Source organism: Oncorhynchus mykiss, chromosome 17, assembly GCF_013265735.2.
Source record: "Oncorhynchus mykiss isolate Arlee chromosome 17, USDA_OmykA_1.1, whole genome shotgun sequence".
In the NCBI taxonomy this organism is placed as follows: domain Eukaryota; kingdom Metazoa; phylum Chordata; class Actinopteri; order Salmoniformes; family Salmonidae; genus Oncorhynchus; species Oncorhynchus mykiss.
The window spans coordinates 42,467,884-42,493,781 of record NC_048581.1 but is presented as its reverse complement, the minus strand read 5'-3'; the positions used below and the strand labels follow the sequence as shown (position 1 = coordinate 42,493,781).

The following is a 25,898-nucleotide window of genomic DNA, read 5'->3' as shown; positions in this document are numbered from 1 at the left end:
ATCTCCAATGCTGCAGAATTCTTTTGGTACCCTTCCCCAAATCTGCGCCTTGACACAATCCCATCTCGGAGCTTTTCCTTCGACCTCATGGCTTGGGTTTTGCTCTGACATGCACAGTCAACTGTGGGACATTATATAGTCAGGTGTGTGCAAGTTGTAGAAACATCAACCATGTTCAATGGAAACATGATCCACCTGAGCTCAATTTCAAGTCTCATAGCAAAGGGTCTGAAAACATATGCAAATAAGCTATTTCTGTTTTTTCTTTGCAATACATTTGCAAAAATTTCTAAACATGTCTTCGCTTTGTCATTATGGGGTATTGTGTGCAGATTGAGAAGGGCAAAAAATATATAAAATACATTTTAGAATAGGATGTAATGTAACAAAATGTGGTTAAAAGTTAAGCGGTGCACTGTATATACAAACAAGTTATTTAGGTCAGAGCGGGGAGAGGCGTGGGTCAAGTGGTACTGTTTTATCTGTTTTTTAAAGCTCATTTTGCAGATTGTAAAATGAGATGGGAGTTCCATGTGACCATGTCTCTATATAAAAATCATTCAGAAAGTGTTCATACCCCTTGACTTATTCCACACTTTGTTGTGTTACAGCCTGAATTCCAAATGGATTAAATTGATAAAAAACATTCTCCCATCTACAAAAACATTTTTGCACATGTATTGAAAATTAAATACAGAAATATCTCATTTACATAAGTATTCACACCCCTGAGTCAATACTTTGTAGAAGCACTTTTAGAAGTGATTACAGCTGTGAGTCTTTCTGGGTACATTTCTAAGAGTTTTCCACACCTGGATTGTGAACATTCTTCAAGCTCTGTCAAAATGGTTGTTGATCATTGCTAGACAACCATTTTCAGGTCTTGCAATAGATTTCAACGTAGATTTAAGTCAAAACTGTAACACGGCCAACATTCTTCTTAAGTAACTCCAGTGTAGATTTGGCCTCGTGTTTTAGGTCATTGTCCTGCTGAAAGGTGAATACATCGCCCATTGTCTCGTGGAAAGCAGACTTTACCAGGTTTTCCTTTAGGAATTTGCCTGATCTTGGCTCTATTACGTTTCTATTCATCCTGAAAAATGTGCCTGTCCTTAACGATTACAAGCATACCGATAACATGATAAAGCAAGCACTATGCTTGGAAATATGAGTGGTACTCGGTAATGTGTTGTATTGGATTTGCCGCAAACATAACACTTTGTATTCATGACAAAAGGTTTCCTTCCTCTCTGGCAACTGAGTTAAGGACTCCTGTATCTTTGTAGTGACTCTATGTATTGATACGCCATCCAAAGTGTACAGTCGTGGCCAAAAGTTGAGAATGACACAAATATTAATTTTCACAAAGTCTGCTGCCTCAGTTTGTATGATGGACATTTGCATATACTCCAGAATGTTATAAAGAGTGATCAGATGAATTGCAATTAATTGCAAAGTCCCTTTTTGCCATGCAAACGAACTGAATCCCCAAAAAACATTTCCACTGCATTTCAGCCCTGCCACAAAAGGACCAGCTGATATCATGTCAGTGATTCTCTTGTTAACACAGGTGTGAGTGTTGACAAGGACAAGGCTGGAGATCACTCTGTCATACTGATTGAGTTCGAATAACAGACCGGAAGCTTCAAAAGGAGGGTGGGTGGTGCTTGAAATCATTGTTCTTCCTCTGTCAAGCAAGGAAACGTGCCGTCATCATTGCTTTGCACAAAAAGGGGGCTTCACAGACAAGGATATTGCTGCCAGTAAGATTGCACCTGAATCAACCATTTATTGGATCATCAAGAACTTCAAGGAGAGCGGTTCAACTGTTGAGAAGAAGGCTTCAGGTCGCCCAAGAAAGTCCAGCAAGCGCCAGGACCGTCTCCTAAAGTCGATTCAGCTGTGGGATCGGGGCACCACCAGTACAGAGCTTGCTCAAAAATGGCAGCAGGCAGGTGTGAGTGCATCTGCGCGCACAGTGAGGGAAAGACTTTTGGAGGATGGCATGGTGTCAAGAAGAGTAGCAAAGAAGCCACTTCTCTCCAGGAAAAACATCAGGGACCGACTGATATTCTGCAACAGGTACTGGGATTGGACTTCTGAGGACTGGGGTAAAGTCATTTTCTCTGATGAATCCCATTTCCGATTGTTTGGGGCATCTGGAAAAAAAGCTTGTCCGGAGAAGACAAGGTGAGTGCTACCATCAGTCCTGTGTCATGCCAACAGTAAAGCATCCTGAGACCATTCAAGTGTGGGGTTGCTTCTCAGTCAAGGGAGTGGGCTCACAATTTTGCCTAAGAACACAGCCATGAATAAAGATTGGTACCAACACATCCTCTGAGAGCAACTTCTCCCAACCATCCAGGAACAGTTTGGTGACGAACAATGCCTTTTCCAGCATAATGGAGCACCTTGCCATAAGGCAAAAGTGAAACTAAAAGTGATAACTAAGTGGCCCAGACCTTAATTCCATTGAGAACTTGTGGTCAGTCCTCAAGAGGCGGGTGGACAAACAAAAACCCACAAATTAAGACAAACTCCAAACATTGATTATGCAAGAATGGGCTGCCATCAGCGGATTGCAGAGGTCTTGAAAAAGAAGGGTCAACACTGCAAATATTGACTCTTTGCATCAACTTCATGAAATTGTCAATAAAAGTATTCCATAGTAACATCTGACAAAAATGTCTAAAGACACTGAAGCAGAAAACTTTGTGTGAATTAATATTTGTGTCATTCTCAAAATATTTGGCCACGACTGTAATTAATAACTTCACCATGCTCAAAGGGATATTCAATGTCCGCTTTTTAAATTTTTACTACCAATAAGTGCCCTTCTTCGTGAGGCATTGGAAAATCTCCCTGGTCTTTGAGGTTGAATCTGTGTTGGAAATTCACTGCTCGACTGATGGACCTCACCGATAATTGTTTGTGTGGGGTACAGAGATGCGAAAGTCATTCAAAAATCATGTTAATCACTATTATCGCACACAGCGTGAGTCAGTGCAACTTATTATGTGACTTGTTAAGCACATTTTTACTCCTGAACTTATTTAGGCTTGCCAAAACAAGGGTGTTGAATACTTATTGACTCAAGACATTTCAGCTTTACATTTTTATTCATTTGTTAATGTTTTGTTTTGAAAAACATACTTCCACTTTGACATTATGGGGTAATGTGTGTGACAAAAAAAAATCTAATTTTAATCCATTTTCAAATCAAGCTGTAACACAACAAAATGTGGAAAAAGTCAAGAGGTGTGAACGCACTGTAACATTGTGCGTTGCGTTAAATTTGTATAGTGTTGATATGAACCCACTAAGTACAGTGAAGGGCAAGGTGTGCTGCTCTATTCTGGGCCAGCTAACACTTTCTTATGTTATTCTTTGCTGCACCTGACCATATAACCGTGAAATAGTCCATATGTGATAAACTAGAAAGAGTAGGACTTGTTTGGTCGAGTGTTGGTCACCTCAGTGACATGTCTGGTACTCTCATTGTTGGTGACTGTTTTGAACAGTCTTCAGGTTCAGTGTCGACTTTGGAACTGACCAGAAATTTGGGTTGGAGATGAGTGAAATAGATTATTTTGACCTCGTTGTAAAATTATGTTTTGATACTGACCTTGGGGAGGACTCCGGTTGGGGTTCCTTCCTGTTTGGTCAGGAAACACAAAAGACACACACACACACACACACACACACACAGAGTACATTATATTGTCAATAATCTGTCAAATCTGATATAGTAGTATTGATGCTATAATTTTTATAGATATAGGTAGCACACTATATTTTCCATGAATGATGAATTCAGATTTAGTTTCTGACCTGAATGACAGTCCCGACTTGCTCTTCAGATTTCTTAGTAGATCCAGTTGATTTAGTGGCGGGATCAGTCTACTTATAAATAAAAGACAAAATATGTGTTGGTGTTACAAGGAAGAAGAGAAAAACATACCCCAGCACAGCTTTACTGCATATAGAATGGCTTGGTTTTGTTTCAAATGTTCTATATGAACGTATATTATTCCCGATGCAATCACTGCCATGTATGGGTAGTAGGCCATTTATGGGTAGTAGGTAGTAGATTTCAATTTTACTTGATTTCAAATGCCTCCTTACCAAGAGCTTGAATTCTGTGAGGATGTTTTCAATTGCCCTGTAACCAGAACTAAGATGGAATTTTCATATTTTTTGGGGGAATGCAGATAAGAGAATGTGACACAGTAACAAACCACTGCAATTACTATCCCATTCATTAATCGTCCAAAGTTTTGTAAAAGATACTTACGTAATATAATGTTTCATTAAACTTCACTGTAGTCATACAGCCTTTGAATTCAATTTGACACCCCAACTTTCAAAGTAGCTTGTTGTTCTTTATGAGACAGGCACATTAATTTATCGAAGACTTGCAGTACCTATCCAATGGAAACCTTTTTCTGCATATGAGATAAAAAGTACCTAGTCCTTCGGCTTTGGGCCCACTATGCGACAATCAGATATGGCCCAGTTGCAGTCCCGTTTGCCTTTTTCCCTTCAGCAATCAATCAATACTCAAGCTCAAGTTAGCCATCTATACACCTGGCATAGAACATTCACATTAACAAAGACTAATCACTACCAATACACTTAGACAAGCCTGTGACATCACACAGGGGACCAAATAGTCACAAACTAACTAAAATTATGAACCAGAATTCTTTAAATTGGAAAACATCAGTCTTTTTCATTTGTCTGTCTGTCTGCCTGTCTGTCTGTCTGCCTGCCTGTCTGCCTGTCTGCCTGTCTGCCTGTCTGTGTGTAATGTTATGCCGTGCTGTGTGTGTGTGTGCTATGCCATGAAAGCGAGAGCAAGATAGAGAGAGAGAGCGACAGTGAGTGTGATTGTGTGCGTGCGCTACTGGATATCAAATATGATAAGATGGTGCTGCAGCTGACCAATTCTGCTATTTTGTGTGCTTTCTTTATGCTGATCTTAACTTTTTTTGCACATAATATTTCTACCATAATTTCCTATGACCAAAAACATCTCCTGGACATCAGAACAGTGATCATTAACCTCAGTTCTTAACTATATTTTCTTAAAACTGCATTGTTGGTTAAGGGCTTGTAAGTAAGCATTTCACAGTAAGGTCTACCAAAAACTTTAACAGAAAGTACCAGTGACGCGCTCAATATGGAAGTGGCCCGATGAAGCGAATGTTAGGCTACAGAACCATTTCGATAGCACAGACTGGAACATGTTCCGGATTCATCTGATAACATTACCAAATCAGTCACCGACTTCATTAATAAGTGCATTGACAACGTCGTCCCCACAGTGACCGTATGTACATACAAATCAATACATGACTAAGATCTAATCCTAATACGTCGGCTCTGATGCTCGTTGGATATGGCAGGGTTTGCAAACTATCACAGATTACAAAAGAAAACCCAGCTGCTAGCTGCCCAGTGATGCGAGCCTACCAGAAAAGCTATATTTCTTCTATGCTCGCTTTGAGGCAAGCCACCATGCATGAGAACACCAGCTGTTCCGGATGACTGTGTGATCTCGCTCTCCGTAGCCGATGTGAGAAAGACCTTTAAACAGGTTACTATTCACAAGGCAGCAGGGCCAGACGGATTACCAGGATGCGTACTCAGAGCATGCGTTGACCAGCTGGCAAGTGTCTTCACTGACATTTTAAACCTCTCCCATTCTGTAATATCAGCATTCAACACCATGCTGCCCTCCAAGCAGCTCAGGACCCTGGGACTGAACACCTTCCCTCTGCAACTGGATCCTGGACTTCCTGACAGGGCCCCCAGGTGGTGAGGGTAGGCAACAACACATCCGCCACACTGACTCTCAACACGGGGGCCCCTTAGGATTGCGTGCTTAATCCACTCCTGTACTCCCTGTTCACCCACGACTGCATGGTCACGCAAGACTCCAACACCATCATTAAGTTTGCTGATGACGGTTGGCCTGATCACTGACGATGAGACAGCCTATAGGGATGAGGTCAGTGAGCTGGCAGTGTAGTGCCAGGACAACAATCTCTCTCTCAACGTCAGCAAGACAAAGGAGCTGATAGCGGACTACAGGAAACGGAAGGCCGAGCACGCCCCCATCTACATTGAAGGCTGTAGTGGAGCAGGTCGCGAGCTTCAAGTTCCTCGGTGTCCACATGACTAAGGACTTATCATGGTCCACAAACACCAACAAAGTTGTGAAGAAAGCACGACAATGCCTCTTCCCCCTCAGGAGGCCGAAAATACTTGTCATGGGCCCTCAGATCCTCAAAAAGTTCTACAGCTGCACCATTGAGAGCATCTTGACTGGCTCCATCTAGGGCTGTGGCGGTCTCACGGTAATAGCCTGTTAATTAACATAAACAAGTTAAGTATTAAGTATCTACAGGCCTCCACCCATACAAGCTGCATTCAAGCCGCCGATGTGCACCTTTAGAACATCTACATTTAAAAAGTTGAATAAATTTGAATATATTTAATATACACCATCACAATAAATACATTATTTATTTATTCAGGTCTAAAGAAACATTATGATATGAATAACAATTTATTTTATAAGAACAGAATATGAGTTGGTCTACTGTATGTTATCTGGCAATGCTCAATGCCATAGGCTTGTTCATTTAGCTGAAAAGATATGCTTATAAGTCCTGTGCCATTATTTTACCGGACTCCTTTTTAAAATCTGCGTATTTCTCCAACGCTCAGTTGTCCTGAGTCTGCACAACACTGCCAGGACCTAGGATCAAGGGAGACACTCAAATTTTTTAATCCTATATCGCTTGACACATTCATGAAAATAGTAATGGCCTCTAAACCTTCAAGCTGCATACTGGACCCTATTCCGACAAAACTACTGAAAGAGCTTCCTGTGCTTGGCCCTCCTATGTTGAACATAATAAATGGTTCCCTATCCACCGGATGTGTACCAAACTCACTAAAAGTGGCAGTTATAAAGCCTCTCTTGAAAAAGCCAAAACTTCACCCAGAAAATGAAACATTATCGAATCTCCCTTTCCTCTCAAAAACCTTTGAAAAGCTGTTGCACAGCAACTCACTGCCTATCTGAAGACAAACAATTCATACGAAACGCTTCAGTCTGGTTTTAGACCCCATCAAAGCACTGAGACGACACTCGTGAAGGTGGTAAATGACCTTTTAATAGCGTCAGACCAAGGCTCTGCATCTGTCCTCATGCTCCTAGACCTTAATGCTGCTTTTGACACCACATTATTTTGGAGAGATTGGAAATCCAAATTGGTCTACAAGGACAAGTTCTGGCCTGGTTTAGATCTTATCTGTCGGAAAGATATCAGTTTGTCTCTGTAGATGGTTTGTCCTCTGACAAATCAACTGTATGTTTCATTGGCACACATCCGGTGGATAGGGAACCAAAATGATTCAGATAAATTAATCCATGCTTTTGTCACTTCTAGACTAGACTACTGGAATTCTCTACTTTCTGGCTACCCGGATAAAGCAGTAAATCAACTTCAGTTAGCTCTAAACACGGCTGCTAGAATCTTGACAAGAACCAAAAATTAGATCATATTGCTCCAGTGCTAGCCTCTACACTGCCTTCCTGTTAAGGCAAGGGCTGATTTCAAAGTTTTACTGCTAACCTACAAAACATTACATGGGCTTGCTGCTACCCATCTCTCCGATTTGGCCGAGGGGTGTGAAGGTAAACAGAGAGGCACTGGAGCGACGAACCACCCTTGCTGTCTCCGCCTGGCCGGTTCCCCTCTCTACACCGGGATTCTCTGCCTCTAACCCTATTATGGGGGCTGAGTCACTGGTGTTCTTCCATCCCATCCCTAGGAGGGGTGCATCACTTGAGTGGGTTGAATCACTGACGTGATCTTCCTGTCCGGGTTTGGCGCCCCCCTCAGGTTCATGCCGTGGGGGAAATCTTTGTGGGCTATACCCTGCCTTATCTCAGGGTAAGTTGGTGTTTGAAGATATCCCTCTGGTGGTGTGGGGGCGTGTCATTAAGCAAAGTGGGTGGGGTTATATACTGCCTGGTTGGCCCTGTCCAGGGGTTTTGTCGGACAGGGCCACAGTGTCTCCTGACCCCTCCTGTCTCAGCCTCCAGTATTTATGCTGCAATAGTTTATGTGTCGGGGGGCTAGGGTCTGTCTTATATCTGGAGTATTTATCCTGTCTTATCCGGTATCCTGTGTGAATTTAAGTATGCTCCCTCTAATTCTCTCTCCCTCCCGGAGGACCTGAGCCCTAGGACCATGCCTCAGGACTACCTGACATGATGACTCCTTGCTGTCCCCAGTCCACCTGGCTGTGCTGCTGCTCCAGTTTCAACTGTTCTGCCTTATTATTATTGGGCCATGCTGGTCATTTATGAACATTTGAACATCTTGGCCATGTTCTGTTATAATCTCCACCCGGCACAGCCAGAAGAGGACTGGCCACCCCTCTCTAGGTTTCTTCCTAGGTTTTGGCCTTTCTAGGGAGTTTTTCCTAGCCACCGTACTTCTACACCTGCATTGCTTGCTGTTTGGGGTTTTAGGCTGGGTTTCTGTACAGCACTTTGAGATATCAGCTGATGTACGAAGGGCTATATAAATACATTTGATTTGATTTGTTAAATACTTTTTGAAGGCACTGTATTTCTATAATAATGATAATAATAATAATAATAATGTCATGCTTTAGAAATGAATTCACATGGTCCTTTGTGGTTGAGCTGATAGCGCACGGTTGTTGTGAGTTACCTCGGATAAAAGCTGCTGAATGGAATTTATTATTATAAATGAGGTAAATGTCTATTGGCTTGGACTAGGAATCCATCAGCCCCTTAGCCCCTACGCAGATCCTGATTGGACGGCTTCATTAACCTTCAGTTTGAGAGGGAAAAAGCAGTGGGAAAAGGTTAAAGCTGGGATCGATCCTGGACACTAGAGAGGTGCAGACAGGCCCAATGTAAATCTTGCCGCTGATTTGCTATATGATCAATACCTGTACATCGGCACGGACACGGTGCGCTCGTAATAATCCCACGTCGACTCCAGGTCTGGCCGGGTGAGATTGGTGGCGTAGAAGCGCCACGCGGCCTGAGGGGGGAGAGAGAAAGCGAGAGAGAGAGAGAGAGAGAGAGAGAGAGAGGTGAAATAGAGAAGGATAGAGAGATGGATGAATAATACATGGAAGAGATAGAGACAAATAGAGAGAGTGAGGGAATGGGAGTAAGAAAAATAGAACGCGAGAGAGAGCAGGTCATGGTTTTGAAGGGTAGGTAATGAATACAGCGGTTTCTTTATGTTCACTTTGCTGCTATCTATCTCGGTGCTCTGAGAGTGCTTTGAAATGAACGAGATCATACAAATCTTTACGTGTACAGTATTACCTTTTTTTTGGAAGGAAAACTATTTCACTAGTATTGCAATTAATTACAGGTCGTATTTCATAGAAATCTGGAAACGCTGGACAGTTACTTTAAGGTAGCGAGGTGTGACAACCACATATCCCAGTCATAGCAAGAAAAACGTTTCAATAAAGCAGCTATCAGCAAAGTCAGTGCTAGAAAAGACAAGGCATGAGTGTCAGTGCAAGAAAGGCAAGGGTGTTAGGTTTTTGTAAAAGAAAAAAGAATACTGCCCAAAAATGAATTATAGAAGTTGACTAAGAGGTGGGTCCAGGATCCAAGGACTAGAGTACCAGGCATTGTGACAAGGTGTGTGCCACATGGGACTTTTTGCGACATATAAACAAGTGAGCATGGAAACATCATGTACAATGCGTCTTGAAAAGTGGACCCTGAAACCGTTATTTTCAGCTCTTGTAGATCAAAGAGTATATTGTGAAATTCCCAGTAATGGTCTAAGGTACTCCACCAGGATACCAACACTCTAAATGTTTTTTAGAGGGTAAGCGCCCTGCTTTGTTCACCTGAATAAGCCCTGCCGCAGGATTCCGACGCTTCTCAAAGTGTTTTTGTCGATGTTGCTCCTGGACCTTCAAGGCAAAGCCGGAGCCCAAGATCCCCTTAAAGATACAGAGAAACCATTAGTCACAACAACAAGCCTTTGGAAAACATTATCGATTCACAATTAAAATTGCCAAGTCCATTGAATTACTTCAGAGTAACACTTGACTATCAAATTGCAGATGCTTCAGGCACTCATTCTGAGTTTCCTATCAGCACTCCATTTCCTTGCATTCAGTGCACATTAATAAGTTAGCTCAGCCATTTCTTCACAAATCAATAGTCTTTAACTTACTGCTGGAAGTGCAAAGAAAGACACTCCAATCAAGGTGAAGGTTGCGGCCAGAAGACGCCCGTTCCACGTTATGGGAAACTTGTCTCCATACCCAATGGTAGTCAGGGTGATCTGAGAAGGCAATCGGCAGACATCTTGAATTACATATTTTATCAATATTCAAAGTGTTTCTTCATCTGGGCTCCCGAGTGGCACAGCGGTCTAAGACACTGCATCTCAGTGCAAGAGGCGTCACTACAGTCCCTGGTTTGAATTCAGGCTGTGATTGGGAGTCCCATAGGGCGGCACACAATTGGCCCAGCATTGTCCGGGTTTGGCCGTCATTGTAAATAAGAATTTGTTCTAAACTGACTTGCCTAGTTTAATAAAAAATAGCTATTGAATGTAATTCACTTTCATGGTAATTGTGGAAGTGTGACACAAGTGGGTTAAATACCACCGGCATGTTAAGTCCCAAAGTTGAATCACACTAGTATCCTTTAGACTTCACACAAATACTGGGTGTTTTATGAGAACCTATAGAAATGATCCTATTAAGAAATGCTGGGTTGTGGGGACATGATGAAATTTTTCTGTCAAGCACTGGATATTTGTATGGGGACATGCAGATATTTGGCTTTAAACAAGTGTTGAATGTTTTGTGGAGACACGCAGAAATGATCTTATAAAAATTAGCGCTGAGTGTTTTGTGGGACCTGCTGACAATCTCCTGTCCAGCCACTGTGTTTTTTTTGGGGGACATGCTAACATTGTGCTATTAACAACTGCTGAGCGTGGTTTGTGAGGACCGGTGAAACAAGGCTTAGAGTGATGACTTACCAGGCCCCACCACAGCGCGTCTGCGTAGGTCTCAAACTGGTCGTTGTCCTCTTTCTCTGCCAGATAAACCAGGAAGGACGCCAGGATGAGGCAGAGGAAGCCAATGTACCACGCTGTGATCAGCTCCTGCAAAAACGTCAAGGTGTCAGGAAGGACTAAACAATATACTGTAGCTCCTTCATTTAGTTCAGGGACAGAGTATCGAAACAGGAAGGAAAACCTTGCTTTATCAAATCAATATATGCCAGGTATCGCGTATTTACGTTATGACCAGAGTACCAAAGCATTATTAACTTAACCTTTTACACTCGTGTAAATCGGCCTATATGGAGAGGGCCGAATGTAAACGTTTCTAAAAGAAGGACTATTAAAAGCACAAGCAGTCTGCATGTCATCCTTGTAACTGTGGATCAAACATAGCGATCATAAATGTTGATACTGTAAATCACATGAGCTTTTAAATAAGGAAAAGTGAAGTGCACATTTGGACTAACGGGGGCGTGTGGTTTGTTTGTATGGTATTTATTATAATCCTCAACGTGTCATCTTTCAGAACACATTGATTTACAGCATTTCCCTCACAACAACAAAATGTGTAGAAGTTGCCTAATCAGTGGGAGGAATGGAGGTACTGTACAGCCACTGCATTGCAATTTAGGCACTTATCACTGACAAAATCTGGCATTTTCAACCCTTTATGGGATGACACTGGCTGTGAGTGGAAAGGGATACAAAGTAAAAAATTAAATATTTTTTTTGTATGGAACAAGAGGATGGGAGTGTGGTTACATTGGATTTATAATTGAATGAAATTGCCAGAGGAGTCATACACTAAGAATTAGTTCCTATAGTCTAAATGGACAGTTCAACATCTCCAAGTGTTCCCAACACCAGTCCCAAATGTGTATGAAAGTATTTATTGCACACCGTATCATGTCCCAAAACAATTGATGTAACTAAGACATTTTATCACTGTTATATTCACCTACGTGATCAAATATTGAGAGAACAGAATGGCACAGCTACATGAGGTTATACACTGAGTGTACAAAACATTAGGAACACCTGCTCTTTCCATGACATAGACTGACCAGGTGAAAGCTATGGTCCCTTTTTGGTGTCACCTGTTAAATCCACTACAATCAGTGTAGGTGAAGGGCAGGAGACAGGTTAAAATAAGGATTTTTAATCCTCGAGACAATTGAGACATGGATTGTGTATGTGTGCCATTCAGAGGACAAAATATTGAAGTGCCTTTGAACGGGGTATGGTAGTAGGTGCCAGGAACACCGGTTTGAGTCTCAAGAACTGCAACACTGCTGGGTTTTTCCACACTCAACAGTTTCCCGTGTGTGTCAAGAATGGTCAACCACCCAAAGGACATCCAGCCAACTTGACACATGTATGGGAAGCATTGGAGTCAACATGAGCCAGCATCCATGTGGAATGCTTTCTACACCTCGTAGTCCATGCCCCGACAATTTGAGTCTTTTCTGAGGCCAAAAGGGGGTGCAACTCAATATTAGGACGGTGTGCCTAATGTTTTGTGCACTCAGTGTACACGGTATAGTAAACACTATTAGTGATTAATCAATATAAGAACAACCTGATGTAATAGGTTTGACCTACAACTCACATACACAGAGGGACCATGTCCTTCAATAAAACGGTCAACCCAAAGAATGAGGTTTAGGAGTAAATACCTCATTTAGTGAAGTTCCTACACGAGGGAAATGAAGGCCAATATCAATTGTCAAGGTGCTGTAAAACTCAACTTTTTACTATTGATGAGAAACAACCCTTTTATTCGGAATCACTGAGCAACGAGTAACATGATTAAAACCTGTCCGTAAACCCAAAATGCATGAACTAAAGGTCAAATTTTGTACCACAGGAAATTCTCTGAAACCAAATGTGTTTTTCAATCCAGCAAATGTTGTAACCTATAAATGTGTCAGGTTATAATTTGGTAATAAAGGATCCAGTGCTGGATAGAGTATCAGGTCCACTTTGTTTGAGGGACTGACTGGTGCTGAAGTCAACACAAGGAAATACTGTGGTTGGCTACTCTGAGAAATGGGCACTCTGCCCCTCTTCAAAGAGAATGGCATTCCCTGGCATTACCTATCATTCCGGCTGCTGAGGCAGCTCCCCCGATGCCACTGTTGTCCATATTTAACCATGGGGAGGAGAGAGATAGAGAGACAGAATTGGGGATGAGATGGAGAGAGAGGGAGGAGGTAAGCGAAAGGGAGAGAGACAGAGGCAGAATAAGTGACAGAGAGACAGAGATGAGATGGAGAAAGAGAGAGAAACAGAGAGAGTGAGAGGAACAATAAACTGATTGGACTGATTGAGGGGGCATCCTGGATGTGAAACATCAATGTGGCAAAATAGTCATGACCCTGACAGATGGCTGTGTGGAAATAGGCACAGCTCAACATCACAGAGACAGACATGGTGGTTAATTATCCCTGATTCCCTGGCTTATCCCTTCAGTGTTGGCAGAGTTGGGATTTTTTTTTACACCTAAAAAGGACACGTAGAAATGTACTGGGTTTTTCTCACTGACACAACAGCTTCCCTATTCCCCATGTGGCAAGCGCTGGTTTAGAAAAGACGGGAAACTGCTGAGACGACAAAAACGAACTAGCAAACAGAATTAGCTGGGCTAAAAATAGCCTCCACTTTCTGGGCTGGTTCACGTGGAATTCTGTACCAGGTTTGTGAGGACACAACGTGTAAGAGAGCCTGCATCAGCCATTGATAGATCATAGTCTACCGTGCGTTCAGAAAGTATTGAAACCTCTTTTGTTTTTCCACATTTTGTTATGTTACAACCTGTATTTTAAAAGGATTAAATTGAGATTGAATGTGTCACTGATCTACACACAATACCCTATAATGTCAGTGGAATTTTGTTTGTAGAAAATGTTAGGATTTAATAACAAATGTAACGGTGAAATGATTGAGTCAATAAGTATTCAAACACTTTTGTCATGGCAAGCCTAAATAAGTTCAGGAACAAAAATGTGCTTAACAAATCACATAATAAGTTGCATGGACTCAGTCCATGTTCAATAATAGTGGTTAACATTATTTTTTAATCACTACCCTCTCGCTGTACCCCACACATACATATTATTGTAAGGTCCCTCAATTGAGTAGAGAATTTTAAGCACAGATTCAACCAGTGAAGTTGTTCAATGCCTCACAAAGAAAGGCACCGATTGGTAAATGTGTAAAACAAACAAAAAAAGCAGACAATGAAAATCCCTTTCCCTTTCAATCAATATACCAAATCATTATAAAGATACTGGTGTCCTTCCTAACTCAGTTGCTGGGTAGGAAAGAAACTACTTAGGGATTTCACCATGAGGTCAATAGTGATTTTAAAACAGTTACAGAGTTTAATGATTGTGATATGAGAAAACTGAGGATGGATCAACAACATTGTAGTTACTCCACAATACTCATCTAAATGACAGAATGATAAAAAGGAAGTCTGTACAGAATAAATATATTCCAAAACAGGCATTCTGTCTGCAACAAGGCACTTTTTAGGATAAAACTAAACGGAATAAAGCTAAGCACAGGCTAAATAAGAGAGGAAAACCTGGTTCAGTCTGCTTTTCAACAGACACTGGGAGACAAATTCAACATCAACAGTGTTTATTGTCTGTTGCTTAAGATGCAACAAAATTACAGCCAATTCTGAATGAAAAGTTCTGATACCAAAATCCCTAATTTCTTTAACATTCCCTAATCCCTCAACCCTTGCTCTATTTACGTGAAACATGCATCAATCACATGCACGTGAGAAATAGAACCTGACCTTTAGCAGATCATAATCACATCAATAAATCGGTTATAACAAACTCCGAACACACGTGACAATAAAATGGATACAGATGTGACAAATAAACTCAAAACAGGGGAATGTTTACTGGTTGGTCAGGAGGCAAGGGGGAAGTCAGATGTGTGTAATACATTTGAATAGTTGCGGAAAGATACTGGAGATCAAGAAAAAGAAGGTAAGGAGCAAGCGTTGTGTGTCAAACAGGTGCTGTTAGATTACAATATAATTTTTCAGACCGTTTGGAACAATGTAAACACTAAATAAAGTGTACCAGTGAGTCTGTTGTAAGCAGACTAAAAGTAGTTGCATTCATTCGTGAATGTAATTTCCGAAATGGATCTGTTTATTTATTGTTTACACAAATTATTCAAGGGTCCCTTGATTGTATTTCAAATCATGAATGACTCATATCCTGTATGATGGCATGAACGAATTAATGATTGATTGATACAGTACTGTAGCCTATATAATAAGTATTGAAAAATACAGTGCATTCGGAAAGTATTCAAACCCCATGACTTTTTCCACATTTCGTTAAGCTACAGCCTTATTCTAAAATTGATACAATAAAATAAATCCTCATCAATCTACATACAATACCCCATAATGACAAAGTGAAAACAGGTTTTTTTAATTGCTTGCAAATGTATAAAAAATATAAAACAGAAATACCTTATTTACATAAGTATTTCAGGTCCTTTGCAATGAGACTCGAAATTGAACTCAGGTGCATCCTGTTTCCATTGATTGTACTTGAGATGTTTTTACAACTTGATTGAGTCCACCTGTGGTAAATGTAATTGACTGGACATGATTTGGAAAGGCATACACCTGTCTATATAAGGTCCCACAGTTGACAGTGCATGTCAGAGCAAAAACCAAGCCATGAGGTCGAAGGAATTGTCTGCAGAGCCCCGAGACAGGACTGTGTCTGACAAGATTCTCGGGTCTGATGAAACCAAGATTGAACTCTTTGGCCTTTATGCCAAGCATCACGCCTGGAGAAAATCTGGCACCATCCCTACGGTGAAGCATGGTGGTGGCAGCATCATGCTGTGGGGATGTGTTTCAGTGGCAGGCACTGGGAGAATTGTCAGGATCGAGGCAAAGATGAACGGAGCAAAGTACAGAGAGATCCTTAATGAAAACCTGCTCTAGAGCGCTCAGGACCTCCGACTGGGGCGAAGGTTCCCCGTCCAACAGGACAACGACCCTAAGCACACAGCCAAGACAACGCAGGAGTGGCTTCGGGACAAGTCTCTGAATGTCCTTGAGTGGCCCAGCTAGAGCCTGGACTTGAACCCGATCGAACATCTCTGGAGAGACCTGAGAATATCTGTGCAGCAACGCTCCCCATCCAACCTGACAGAACTTGAGAGGATCTGCAGAGAAGAATGGGAGAAACTGCACAAATACAGGTTCACCAAGCTTGTAGCATCATACCCAGGAATACTCAAGGCTGTAATTGCTGCCAAAGGTGCATCAACAAAGTGCTGAGTAAAGGGTCTGAATACTTATGTAAATATGATAAGTTTTTCATATTTTATACATTTGCTAAACAGATTAATGAATACCGTTATGGGGTATTGTGTGTACATTGATGAGGGAATTTTTTTTAATTTTTTTATTTTTATTTATTTTACCTTTATTTAACCAGGCAAGTCAGTTAAGAACAAATTCTTATTTTCAATGACGGCCTGGGAACAGTGGGTTAACTGCCTGTTCAGGGGCAGAACGACAGATTTGTACCTTGTCAGCTCGGGGGTTTGAACTCGCAACCTTCCGGTTACTAGTCCAACGCTCTAACCACTAGGCTACCCTGCTACCCTTGAAATTTATTCAATTTTAGAATAAGACTGCAACATAACAAAATGTGGAAAAAGTCAAGGGGGCTGAATACTTTCCGAATGCACTTTGTTTTAAGACTAAACAGGATGCGCTCAATAATAACAATAAGTAGATCAATAAAAAATAGGATTTATTATTAATAGTTTTTTTAAAACACTAAATAAAATATAAATAATACTAAAGATATCAGTAGGCTATTAAACAAACACTCAAACAGGCAACATGAGCAGGATCTGTCGCTATATAGATATATATGGATGATTTATAAAGCCAGGCTCATTTCAGTTAGGCTATTGATTATAGACTTAATTAAGTTTGAGTTTCTTCTCTTCTCACTTTTCTTAGACGATTAAGGCAAGGGATGTTTTCTCGTCTCCTAACTCCGCTGCTGCCACCACATCATTATTCTCAACACCAATATGCTGGTGAACTTTGCTATTATGCACATAGCAACATGGAAGGTTCTCCCGTCTCCACAAAGGAACTCTGGAGCTCTGTCAGAGTGACCATCGGGTTCTTGGCCACCTCCCTGACCAAGGTCCTTCTCCCCCGATTGTTCAGTTTGGCCGGGCGGCCAGCTCTAGGAAGAGTCTTTGTGGTTACAAACTTCTTCAATTTAAGAATGATAGAGACCACTGTGTTCTTGGGGAACTTCAATGCTGTAGAAATGTTTTGGCACCCTTCCCCAGATCTGTGCCTCTACACAATCCTGTCTCAGAGTTCTATAGTCAATTTCTTTGACCTCATGGCTTGGTTTTTGCTCTGACATGCACAGTCAACTGTGGGACCTGATATAGACAGGTGTGTGCCTTTCCAAAACATGTCCAATCAATTGAATTTACCACAGGTGGACTCCAATCAAGTTGTAGAAACATCTGAAGGATGATCAATAGAAACAGGATGCACCTGAGCTCAATTTCGAGTCTCATAGCAAAGGGTCTGAATACTTAAGTAAATAAGTTATTAATGTTTTTTATTTTTAATACATTTGCAAAAATGTCTAAAAAACTGTTTTTGCTTTGTCACTATAGGGTATTGTGTGTAGATTGACCACGTTTTTTAATTCATTCATTTTAGAATAAGGATGTAATGTAACAAAATATGGAAAAAGGGGTCTGAATACTTTCCGAATGCACTGCATATTATGAGGTAATCAATTAGCAACTATATGCATTAAGCTTAGACAGAACACCAGTAAGAACACTCCCAACCAGCTGCCTTGGTGCATTCTGCTCATACTCCCAAGGCTCTGTTAAAGATCAACTTACAGTAAAAACACACTGCCTTCATCATTGTTAATATATTAGATCACGACAAGGCTGCACAGCAATCTAGCTGTTCGATCTCACAGACAGACAGAAGAAAGACACGGTGTGACGAGCCAAATTCAATAAGAGGAAATAGTCCATGGCCGCTTCGGCTTCTGTCTGTGTCAGACTCCGGACCTGATCCATTTTGCCCTGACACTCCTCTAACAGAAGATCCATTTAGGTTCTCTGCACATCACCGCCCTCTGCTCTTTCTCTCTGGCTCTCTATGGGGATTCTGCTGCTATGCATCTCTGGGACTGGGAGAGGGAGACACTCTTAATTCCCAATTGAGAGTGCTCCATTTATCAGACCAAGTGTGTGTCCCGAATGGCACCCTATTCTCTATATGGGGTACTACTTTTTACCAAAGCCATATAGGTCCTGGTAAAAAATAGTGCACTACATATGGAATAAGATGCAATTTGGAATACAAACCTAAACTTCATGAGCTTTTGACAAATTGGAGGGTACATTTAGTCATAGTGGGTATGGGATTGGTCACAGCATGTCTCGTGGAGAGCTCGATGATGAGTGTGTTGTTTTCTGTGCTACGGGTGTAGTAGAACAATCTGAGAGCCGTAATGTTTCTAGAAGTTATTATTTGTTTGAGCAGCCTGTCAATCAATCTGGTTAGGGGGAGGGGACAGTCATATGGCAGTGTGATCAATGAAGTTGGATAAATACACTTGACATGTGGTATCAGTTGACTTGACTTGTCTGTGGAAGCAAAAGTCCAGAAATTGGATTTATAGACACATGCTGCAATGCGGGCAAAGAGCCAGATTGGAGTGGCGAGGTACAGTTCAATGAATCAAATCTCACACACGTGCACACATAGATACACGTGTACGCACACACGCAAGCACCCACCCAGTCATTTATTACCTTGCTGTGAGCGTAAACAACAGATCCCAGGAGTTTCCAGGTGCCTCCACGGCGGTCCATCCGGATCATGCGCAAGATCTGCAGGAACCTCAAACTCCTGATGGCAGAAGTAGCAAAGACATTCCCCTGGGTTCCAGCCGCCAGCACAGAGATGGACGCAATCAGAACCATGACGTCTGGGAAAGAAACATTTTACTTTTATTTGTGTGCATATTATATACAGTGCCTTGCGAAAGTATTCGGCCCCCTTGAACTTTGCGACCTTTTGACACATTTCAGGCTTCAAACATAAAGAAATAAAACTGTATTTTTTTGTGAAGAATCAACAACAAGTGGGACACAATCATGAAGTGGAACGACATTTATTGGATATTTCAAACTTTTTTAACAAATCAAAAACTGAAAAATTGGGCGTGCAAAATTATTCAGCCCCTTTACTTTCAGTGCAGCAAACTCTCTCCAGAAGTTCAGTGAGGATCTCTGAATGATCCAATGTTGACCTAAATGACTAATGATGATAAATACAATACACCTGTGTGTAATCTAGTCTCCGTATAAATGCACCTGCACTGTGATAGTCTCAGAGGTCCGTTAAAAGCGCAGAGAGCATCATGAAGAACAAGGAACACACCAGGCAGGTCCGAGATACTGTTGTGAAGAAGTTTAAAGCCGGATTTGGATACAAAAAGATTTCCCAAGCTTTAAACATCCCAAGGAGCACTGTACAAGCGATAATATTGAAATGGAAGGAGTATCAGACCACTGCAAATCTACCAAGACCTGGCCGTCCCTATAAACGTTCAGCTCATACAAGGAGAAGACTGATCAGAGATGCAGCCCAGAGGCCCATGATCACTCTGGATGAACTGCAGAGATCTACAGCTGAGGTGGGAGACTCTGTCCATAGGACAACAATCAGTCGTATATTGCACAAATCTGGCCTTTATGGAAGAGTGGCAAGAAGAAAGCCATTTCTTAAAGATATCCATAAAAAGTGTTGTTTAAAGTTTGCCACAAGCCACCTGGGAGACACACCAAACATGTGGAAGAAGGTGCTCTGGTCAGATGAAACCAAAATTGAACTTTTTGGCAATAATGCAAGACGTTATGTTTGGCGTAAAAGCAACACAGCTCATCACCCTGAACACACCATCCCCACTGTCAAACATGGTGGTGGCAGCATCATGGTTTGGGCCTGCTTTTCTTCAGCAGGGACAGGGAAGATGGTTAAAATTGATGGGAAGATGGATGGAGCCAAATACAGGACCATTCTGGAAGAAAACCTGATGGAGTCTGCAAAAGACCTGAGTCTGGGACGGAGATTTGTCTTCCAACAAGACAATGATCCAAAACATAAAACAATATCTACAATGGAATGGTTCAAAAATAGACATATCCAGGTGTTAGAATGGCCAAGTCAAAGTCCAGACCTGAATCCAATCGAGAATCTGTGGAAAGAACTGAAAACTGCTGTTCACAAATGCTCTCCATCCAACCTCACTGAGCTCGAGCTGTTTTGCAAGGAGGAATGGGAAAAAATGTCAGTCTCTCGATGTGCAAAACTGATAGAGACATACCCCAAGCGACTTACAGCTGTAATCGCAGCAAAAGGTGGCGCTACAAAGTATTAACTTAAGGGGGCTGAATCATTTTGCACGCCCAATTTTTCAGTTTTTGATTTGTTAAAAAAGTTTGAAATATCCAATAAATGTCGTTCCACTTCATGATTATGTCCCACTTGTTGTTGATTCTTCACAAAAAAATACAGTTTTATATCTTTATGTTTGAAGCCTGAAATGTGGCAAAAGGTCGCAAAGTTCAAGGGGACCGAATACTTTCGCAAGGCACTGTATATATATATATATATATATATATATATATATATATATATATATATATATATATATATATATATATATATATACTTCAAAAGTTTGGGGTCACTTAGAAATGTCCTTGTTTTTTAAAGAAAAGCAAAAAATTGTGTCCATTAAAATAACATAAAATTGATTAGAAATACAATGTAGACATTGTTCATGTTGTAAATGACTATTTTAGCTGGAAACGGCAGATTATTTATGGAATATCTACATTTTCAGCAACGTTCACTCCTGTGTTCCAATGACACTTTGTGGTAGCTAATCCCAAGTCCATCATTTTTAAAAGGCTAATTGATCATTAGAAAACCTTTTAGCACAGCTGAAAACTGTTGTTCTGATTAAAGAAGCAATACAACTGGCTTTCTATAGACTAGTTGAGTATCAGCATTTATGGGTTCGATTACAGGCTCAAAATGGCCAGAAACAAAGCCATTTCTTCTGAAACTCATCAGTATATTCTTGTTCTGAGAAATTACGGCTATTCCATGTGAGAAATTGCCAAGAAACTAAAGATCTCGTACAACACTGTGTACTACTCCCTTCACAGAACAGCACAAACTGGAGTGGGATGAGTGGGAGGCCCCGGTGCACAACTGAGCAAGAGGACAAATACATTTGAGTGTCTAGTTTGAGAAACAGATGCCTCACAAGTTCTCAACTGGCAGCTTCATTAAATAGTACCAGCAAAACACCAGTCTCAACGACAACAGTGAAGAGGCGACTCCGGGATGCTGGCCTTCTAGGCAGAGGTCCTCTGTCCAGTGTCTGTGTTCTTTTCCCCCCATCTTAATATTTTATTTTTATTGGCCAGTCTGAGATATGGCTTTTTCTTTGCAACTCTGCCTAGAAGGCCAGCATTCCGGAGTCGGTTGACGTCAGAGCTCAGACTGCGCTTCACAGGACTGTATGGGTATTGACTGATAGTCGTTCTGAACATGAGCACTGCATGCGACAAAATGTTGCCCCATCCCTCCTGCTAATTGGTAAACTTTTGCACATTTTTTTGTTGTTGGAGTGAAGGAAAATGCTGTATATTAAGAGGACACAATGTATTTTGAAAAATGAGACGTTAAGAGATTATAATAAATACTGCTTTGATGTCATACAAGCAAGCCAAACACCTACGAATCCAAATGTGCACTTCACATTTCCATATCATAAAGCTCATATACAGCGTCAACGTTTATGATCACTACAACCATTGGTTGTTCTGAAAAGTACGAGCCTACAGTGGGGCAAAAAAGTATTTAGTCAGCCACCAATTGTGCAAGTTTCCCACTTAAAAAGATGAGAGAGGCCTGTAATTTTCATCATAGGTGCACTTAAACTATGACAGACAAAATTAGGAAAATAAATCCAGAAAATCACATTGTAGGATTTTTTATTAATTTATTAGCAAATTATGGTGGAAAATAAGTATTTGGTCAATAACAAAAGTTTATCTCAATACTTTGTTATATACCCTTTGTTGGCAATGACAGAGGTCAAACGTTTTCTGTAAGCCTTCACAAGGTTTTCACACACTGTTGCTGGTATTTTGGCCCATTCCTCCATGTAGATCTCCTCTAGAGCAGTGATGTTTTGGGGCTGTTGCTGGGCAACACGGACTTTCAACTCCCTCCAAAGATTTTCTATGGGGTTGAGATTTGGAGACTGGCTAGGTCACTCCAGGACCTTAAAATGCTTCTTACGAAGCCACTCCCAGCTCTCTGCAGGTCATTTACTTGGTCCCCCAGTGTGGTTCTGGGATTTTTGCTCACCGTTCTTGTGATCATTTTGACCTTGCGTGGAGCCCCAGATCGAGGGAGATTATCAGTGGTCTTATATGTCTTCCATTTCCTAATAATTGCTCCCACAGTTGATTTCTTCAAAGCAAGCTGCTTACCTATTGCAGATTCAGTCTTCCCAGCCTGGTGCAGGTCTACAGTTTTGTTTCTGGTGTCCTATGACATCTCTTTGGTCTTGGCCATAGTGGAGTTTGGAGTGTGACTGTTTGAGGTTGTGGACAGGTGTCTTTTATACTAATAACAAGTTCATACAGGTGCCATTAATACAGGTAACGAGTGGAGGACAGAGGAGCCTCTTAAAGAAGAAGTTACAGGTCTGTGAGAGCCAGAAATCTTGCTTGTTTGTAGGTGACCAAATACTCATTTTTCCTCCAGCATCTTCACAAGATCCTTTGCTGTTGTTCTGGGATTGATTTGCACTTTTCGCACCAAAGTACGTTCATCTCTAGGAGACAGAACGCGTCTCCTTCCTGAGCGGTATGATGGCTGCGTGGTCCCATGGTGTTTATACTTGCGTGCTATTGTTTGTAAAGATAAACGTTATACCTTCAGGCATTTGGAAATTGCTCCCAAGGATGAACCAGACTTGTGGAGGTGTCCAATTTTTTTCCTGAGGTCTTGGCTGATTTCTTTTGATTTTCCCATGACGTCAAGCAAAGAGGCACTGAGTTTGAAGGTAGGCCTTGAAATACATCCACAGACACACCTCCAATTGACTCAAATGATGTCAATTGACTCAAATGATGTCAATTAGCCTATCAGAAGCTTCGAATGCCATGACATCATTTTCTGGAATTTTCCAAGCTGTTTTAAAGGCAGAGTCAATTTAGTGTATGTAAACTTCTGACCCACTGGAATTGTGATACAGTGAATTATAAGTGAAATAATCTGTCTGTAAACAATTGTTGGAAAAATTACTTGTGTCATGCACAAAGTAGATGTCCTAACCGACTAAGCAAAACTATAGTTTGTTAACAAAATATTTGTGGAGTGGTTGAAAAACCAGTTTTAATGACTCCAACCTAAATGTATGTAAACTTCCGACTTCAATGTACCTAAAAAGGTAGGGCCGTGGATCAGAAAACCAGTCAGTATCTGGTGTTACCACCATTTGCCTCATGCAGCGAGATACATCTCCTTTGCATAGAGTTGATCAGGCTGTTGATTGTGGCCTGTGGAATTTTGTCACACTCCTCTTCAATGGCTGTGCAAAGTTGCTGGATATTGCCGCGAACTGGAATAGGCTGTCATACAGGTCGATCCAGAGCATTCCAAACATGCTCAATTGGTGACATGTCTGGTGAGTATGCAGTGTCATGGAAAAACTGGGACAATTTCAACTTCCTGGAATTGTGTACAGATCCTTGTGACCTCATTATCATGAGGTGATGGCCATAAAAGTGATTTGAAATGACTTAGGAACTGTGCACACTTGTAGACACTCTTTAGTCCTCTCACTCAAACTCTTGTCATTTTTGTTGTCTCGTTTTGCACCTACCCCACATTTTCCAGGAATATTCTTATGTTACTGAATGTATCTAGAGTATTTTCAGATTTCTTTATCAACAAATGCAGCTAAAAGTACAGTAAATGTAAGATGCATATCAAAATCAACAGTGTAATGTTTGGATTCAGTCTTGTGTCAGGTGTACTGCTGTCTCCTCAGCATTGATCTAATAATATTCCCATATTCTCCAAACTGTTCCCTTTTAAATTGCTACCATGCTAATATTTCTCTGTAAGAAACATTTAAATTTAGCCCTAACCATATAGATCAATTCCCACGAGTGTGAAGGGTTAAGTGACCACTAGTAGACAGTTTTATCTCACTGACGACTCTGAACAGGCAGGGGAGACACAGAAGACCACAGGGGTGGTTGCATTCAAACTCACCGATCACACAGAAGGGCTTGCGGGAAAATTTCAGACGGCCACTCCATCCTCTGTATCTGCAGCAGCATCCGGCGGCCCATATCCTCACTATGTACTCCACACCAAACACTACGATGGTGACTATTTCCTAAAGACAAAGGCTTCCTGTTATCACAGAGTTGCCCAAACATGTTAAATATTATGATAATGCTTTGATAAAGTGCCTTGCGAAAGTATTCGGCCCCCTTGAACTTTGCGACCTTTTGCCACATTTCAGGCTTCAAACATAAAGATATAAAACTGTATTATTTTGTGAAGAATCAACAACAAGTGGGACACAAACATGAAGTGGAACGACATTTATTGGATATTTCAAACTTTTTTAACAAATCAAAAACTGAAAAATTGGGCGTGCAAAATTATTCAGCCCCTTTACTTTCAGTGCAGCAAACTCTCTCCAGAAGTTCAGTGAGGATCTCTGAATGATCCAATGTTGACCTAAATTACTAATGATGATAAATACAATACACCTGTGTGTAATCAAGTCTCCGTATAAATGCACCTGCACTGTGATAGTTTCAGAGGTCCGTTAAAAGCGCAGAGAGCATCATGAAGAACAAGGAACACACCAGGCAGGTCTGAGATACTGTTGTGAAGAAGTTTAAAGCCGGATTTGGATACAAAAAGATTTCCCAAGCTTTAAACATCCCAAGGAGCACTGTGCAAGCGATAATATTGAAATGGAAGGAGTATCAGACCACTGCAAATCTACCAAGACCTGGCCGTCCCTCTAAACTTTCAGCTCATACAAGGAGAAGACTGATCAGAGATGCAGCCAAGAGGCCCATGATCACTCTGGATGAACTGCAGAGATCTACAGCTGAGGTGGGAGACTCTGTCCATAGGACAACAATCAGTCGTATATTGCACAAATCTGGCCTTTATGGAAGAGTGGCAAGAAGAAAGCCATTTCTTAAAGATATCCATAAAAAGTGTTGTTTAAAGTTTGCCACAAGCCACCTGGGAGACACACCAAACATGTGGAAGAAGGTGCTCTGGTCAAATGAAACCAAAATTGAACTTTTTGGCAACAATGCAAAACGTTATGTTTGGCGTAAAAGCAACACAGCTCATCACCCTGAACACACCATCCCCACTGTCAAACATGGTGGTGGCAGCATCATGGTTTGGGCCTGCTTTTCTTCAGCAGGGACAGGGAAGATGGTTAAAATTGATGGGAAGATGGATGGAGCCAAATACAGGACCATTCTGGAAGAAAACCTGATGGAGTCTGCAAAAGACCTGAGACTGAGACGGAGATTTGTCTTCCAACAAGACAATGATCCAAAACATAAAGCAAAATCTACAATGGA

The 25,898-nt window shown here is 41.3% G+C and overlaps 1 protein-coding gene across 4 annotated transcripts in view; it reads right to left on the bottom strand.

The window, feature by feature from the left end:
* LOC110493908 (potassium voltage-gated channel subfamily KQT member 2) overlaps positions 1 to 25,898 on the bottom strand; it is an 81,629-nt gene that overhangs the window by 23,175 nt on the left and 32,556 nt on the right. For 2 of the 4 annotated variants that reach the window (XM_036949899.1, XM_036949901.1), the window contains exons 3-10: positions 24,547 to 24,673; positions 18,987 to 19,162; positions 11,085 to 11,210; positions 10,266 to 10,376; positions 9,934 to 10,029; positions 9,004 to 9,098; positions 3,832 to 3,903; positions 3,626 to 3,655 (exon numbers count right to left, since the gene is read on the bottom strand). In XM_036949899.1, coding sequence (XP_036805794.1) covers positions 3,626 to 3,655; positions 3,832 to 3,903; positions 9,004 to 9,098; positions 9,934 to 10,029; positions 10,266 to 10,376; positions 11,085 to 11,210; positions 18,987 to 19,162; positions 24,547 to 24,673 — 833 coding nt within the window. The remainder of the gene's footprint in view (positions 1 to 3,625; positions 3,656 to 3,831; positions 3,904 to 9,003; positions 9,099 to 9,933; positions 10,030 to 10,265; positions 10,377 to 11,084; positions 11,211 to 18,986; positions 19,163 to 24,546; positions 24,674 to 25,898) is intronic. The other 2 variants (XM_036949900.1, XM_036949902.1) reach the window with 1 other exon arrangement.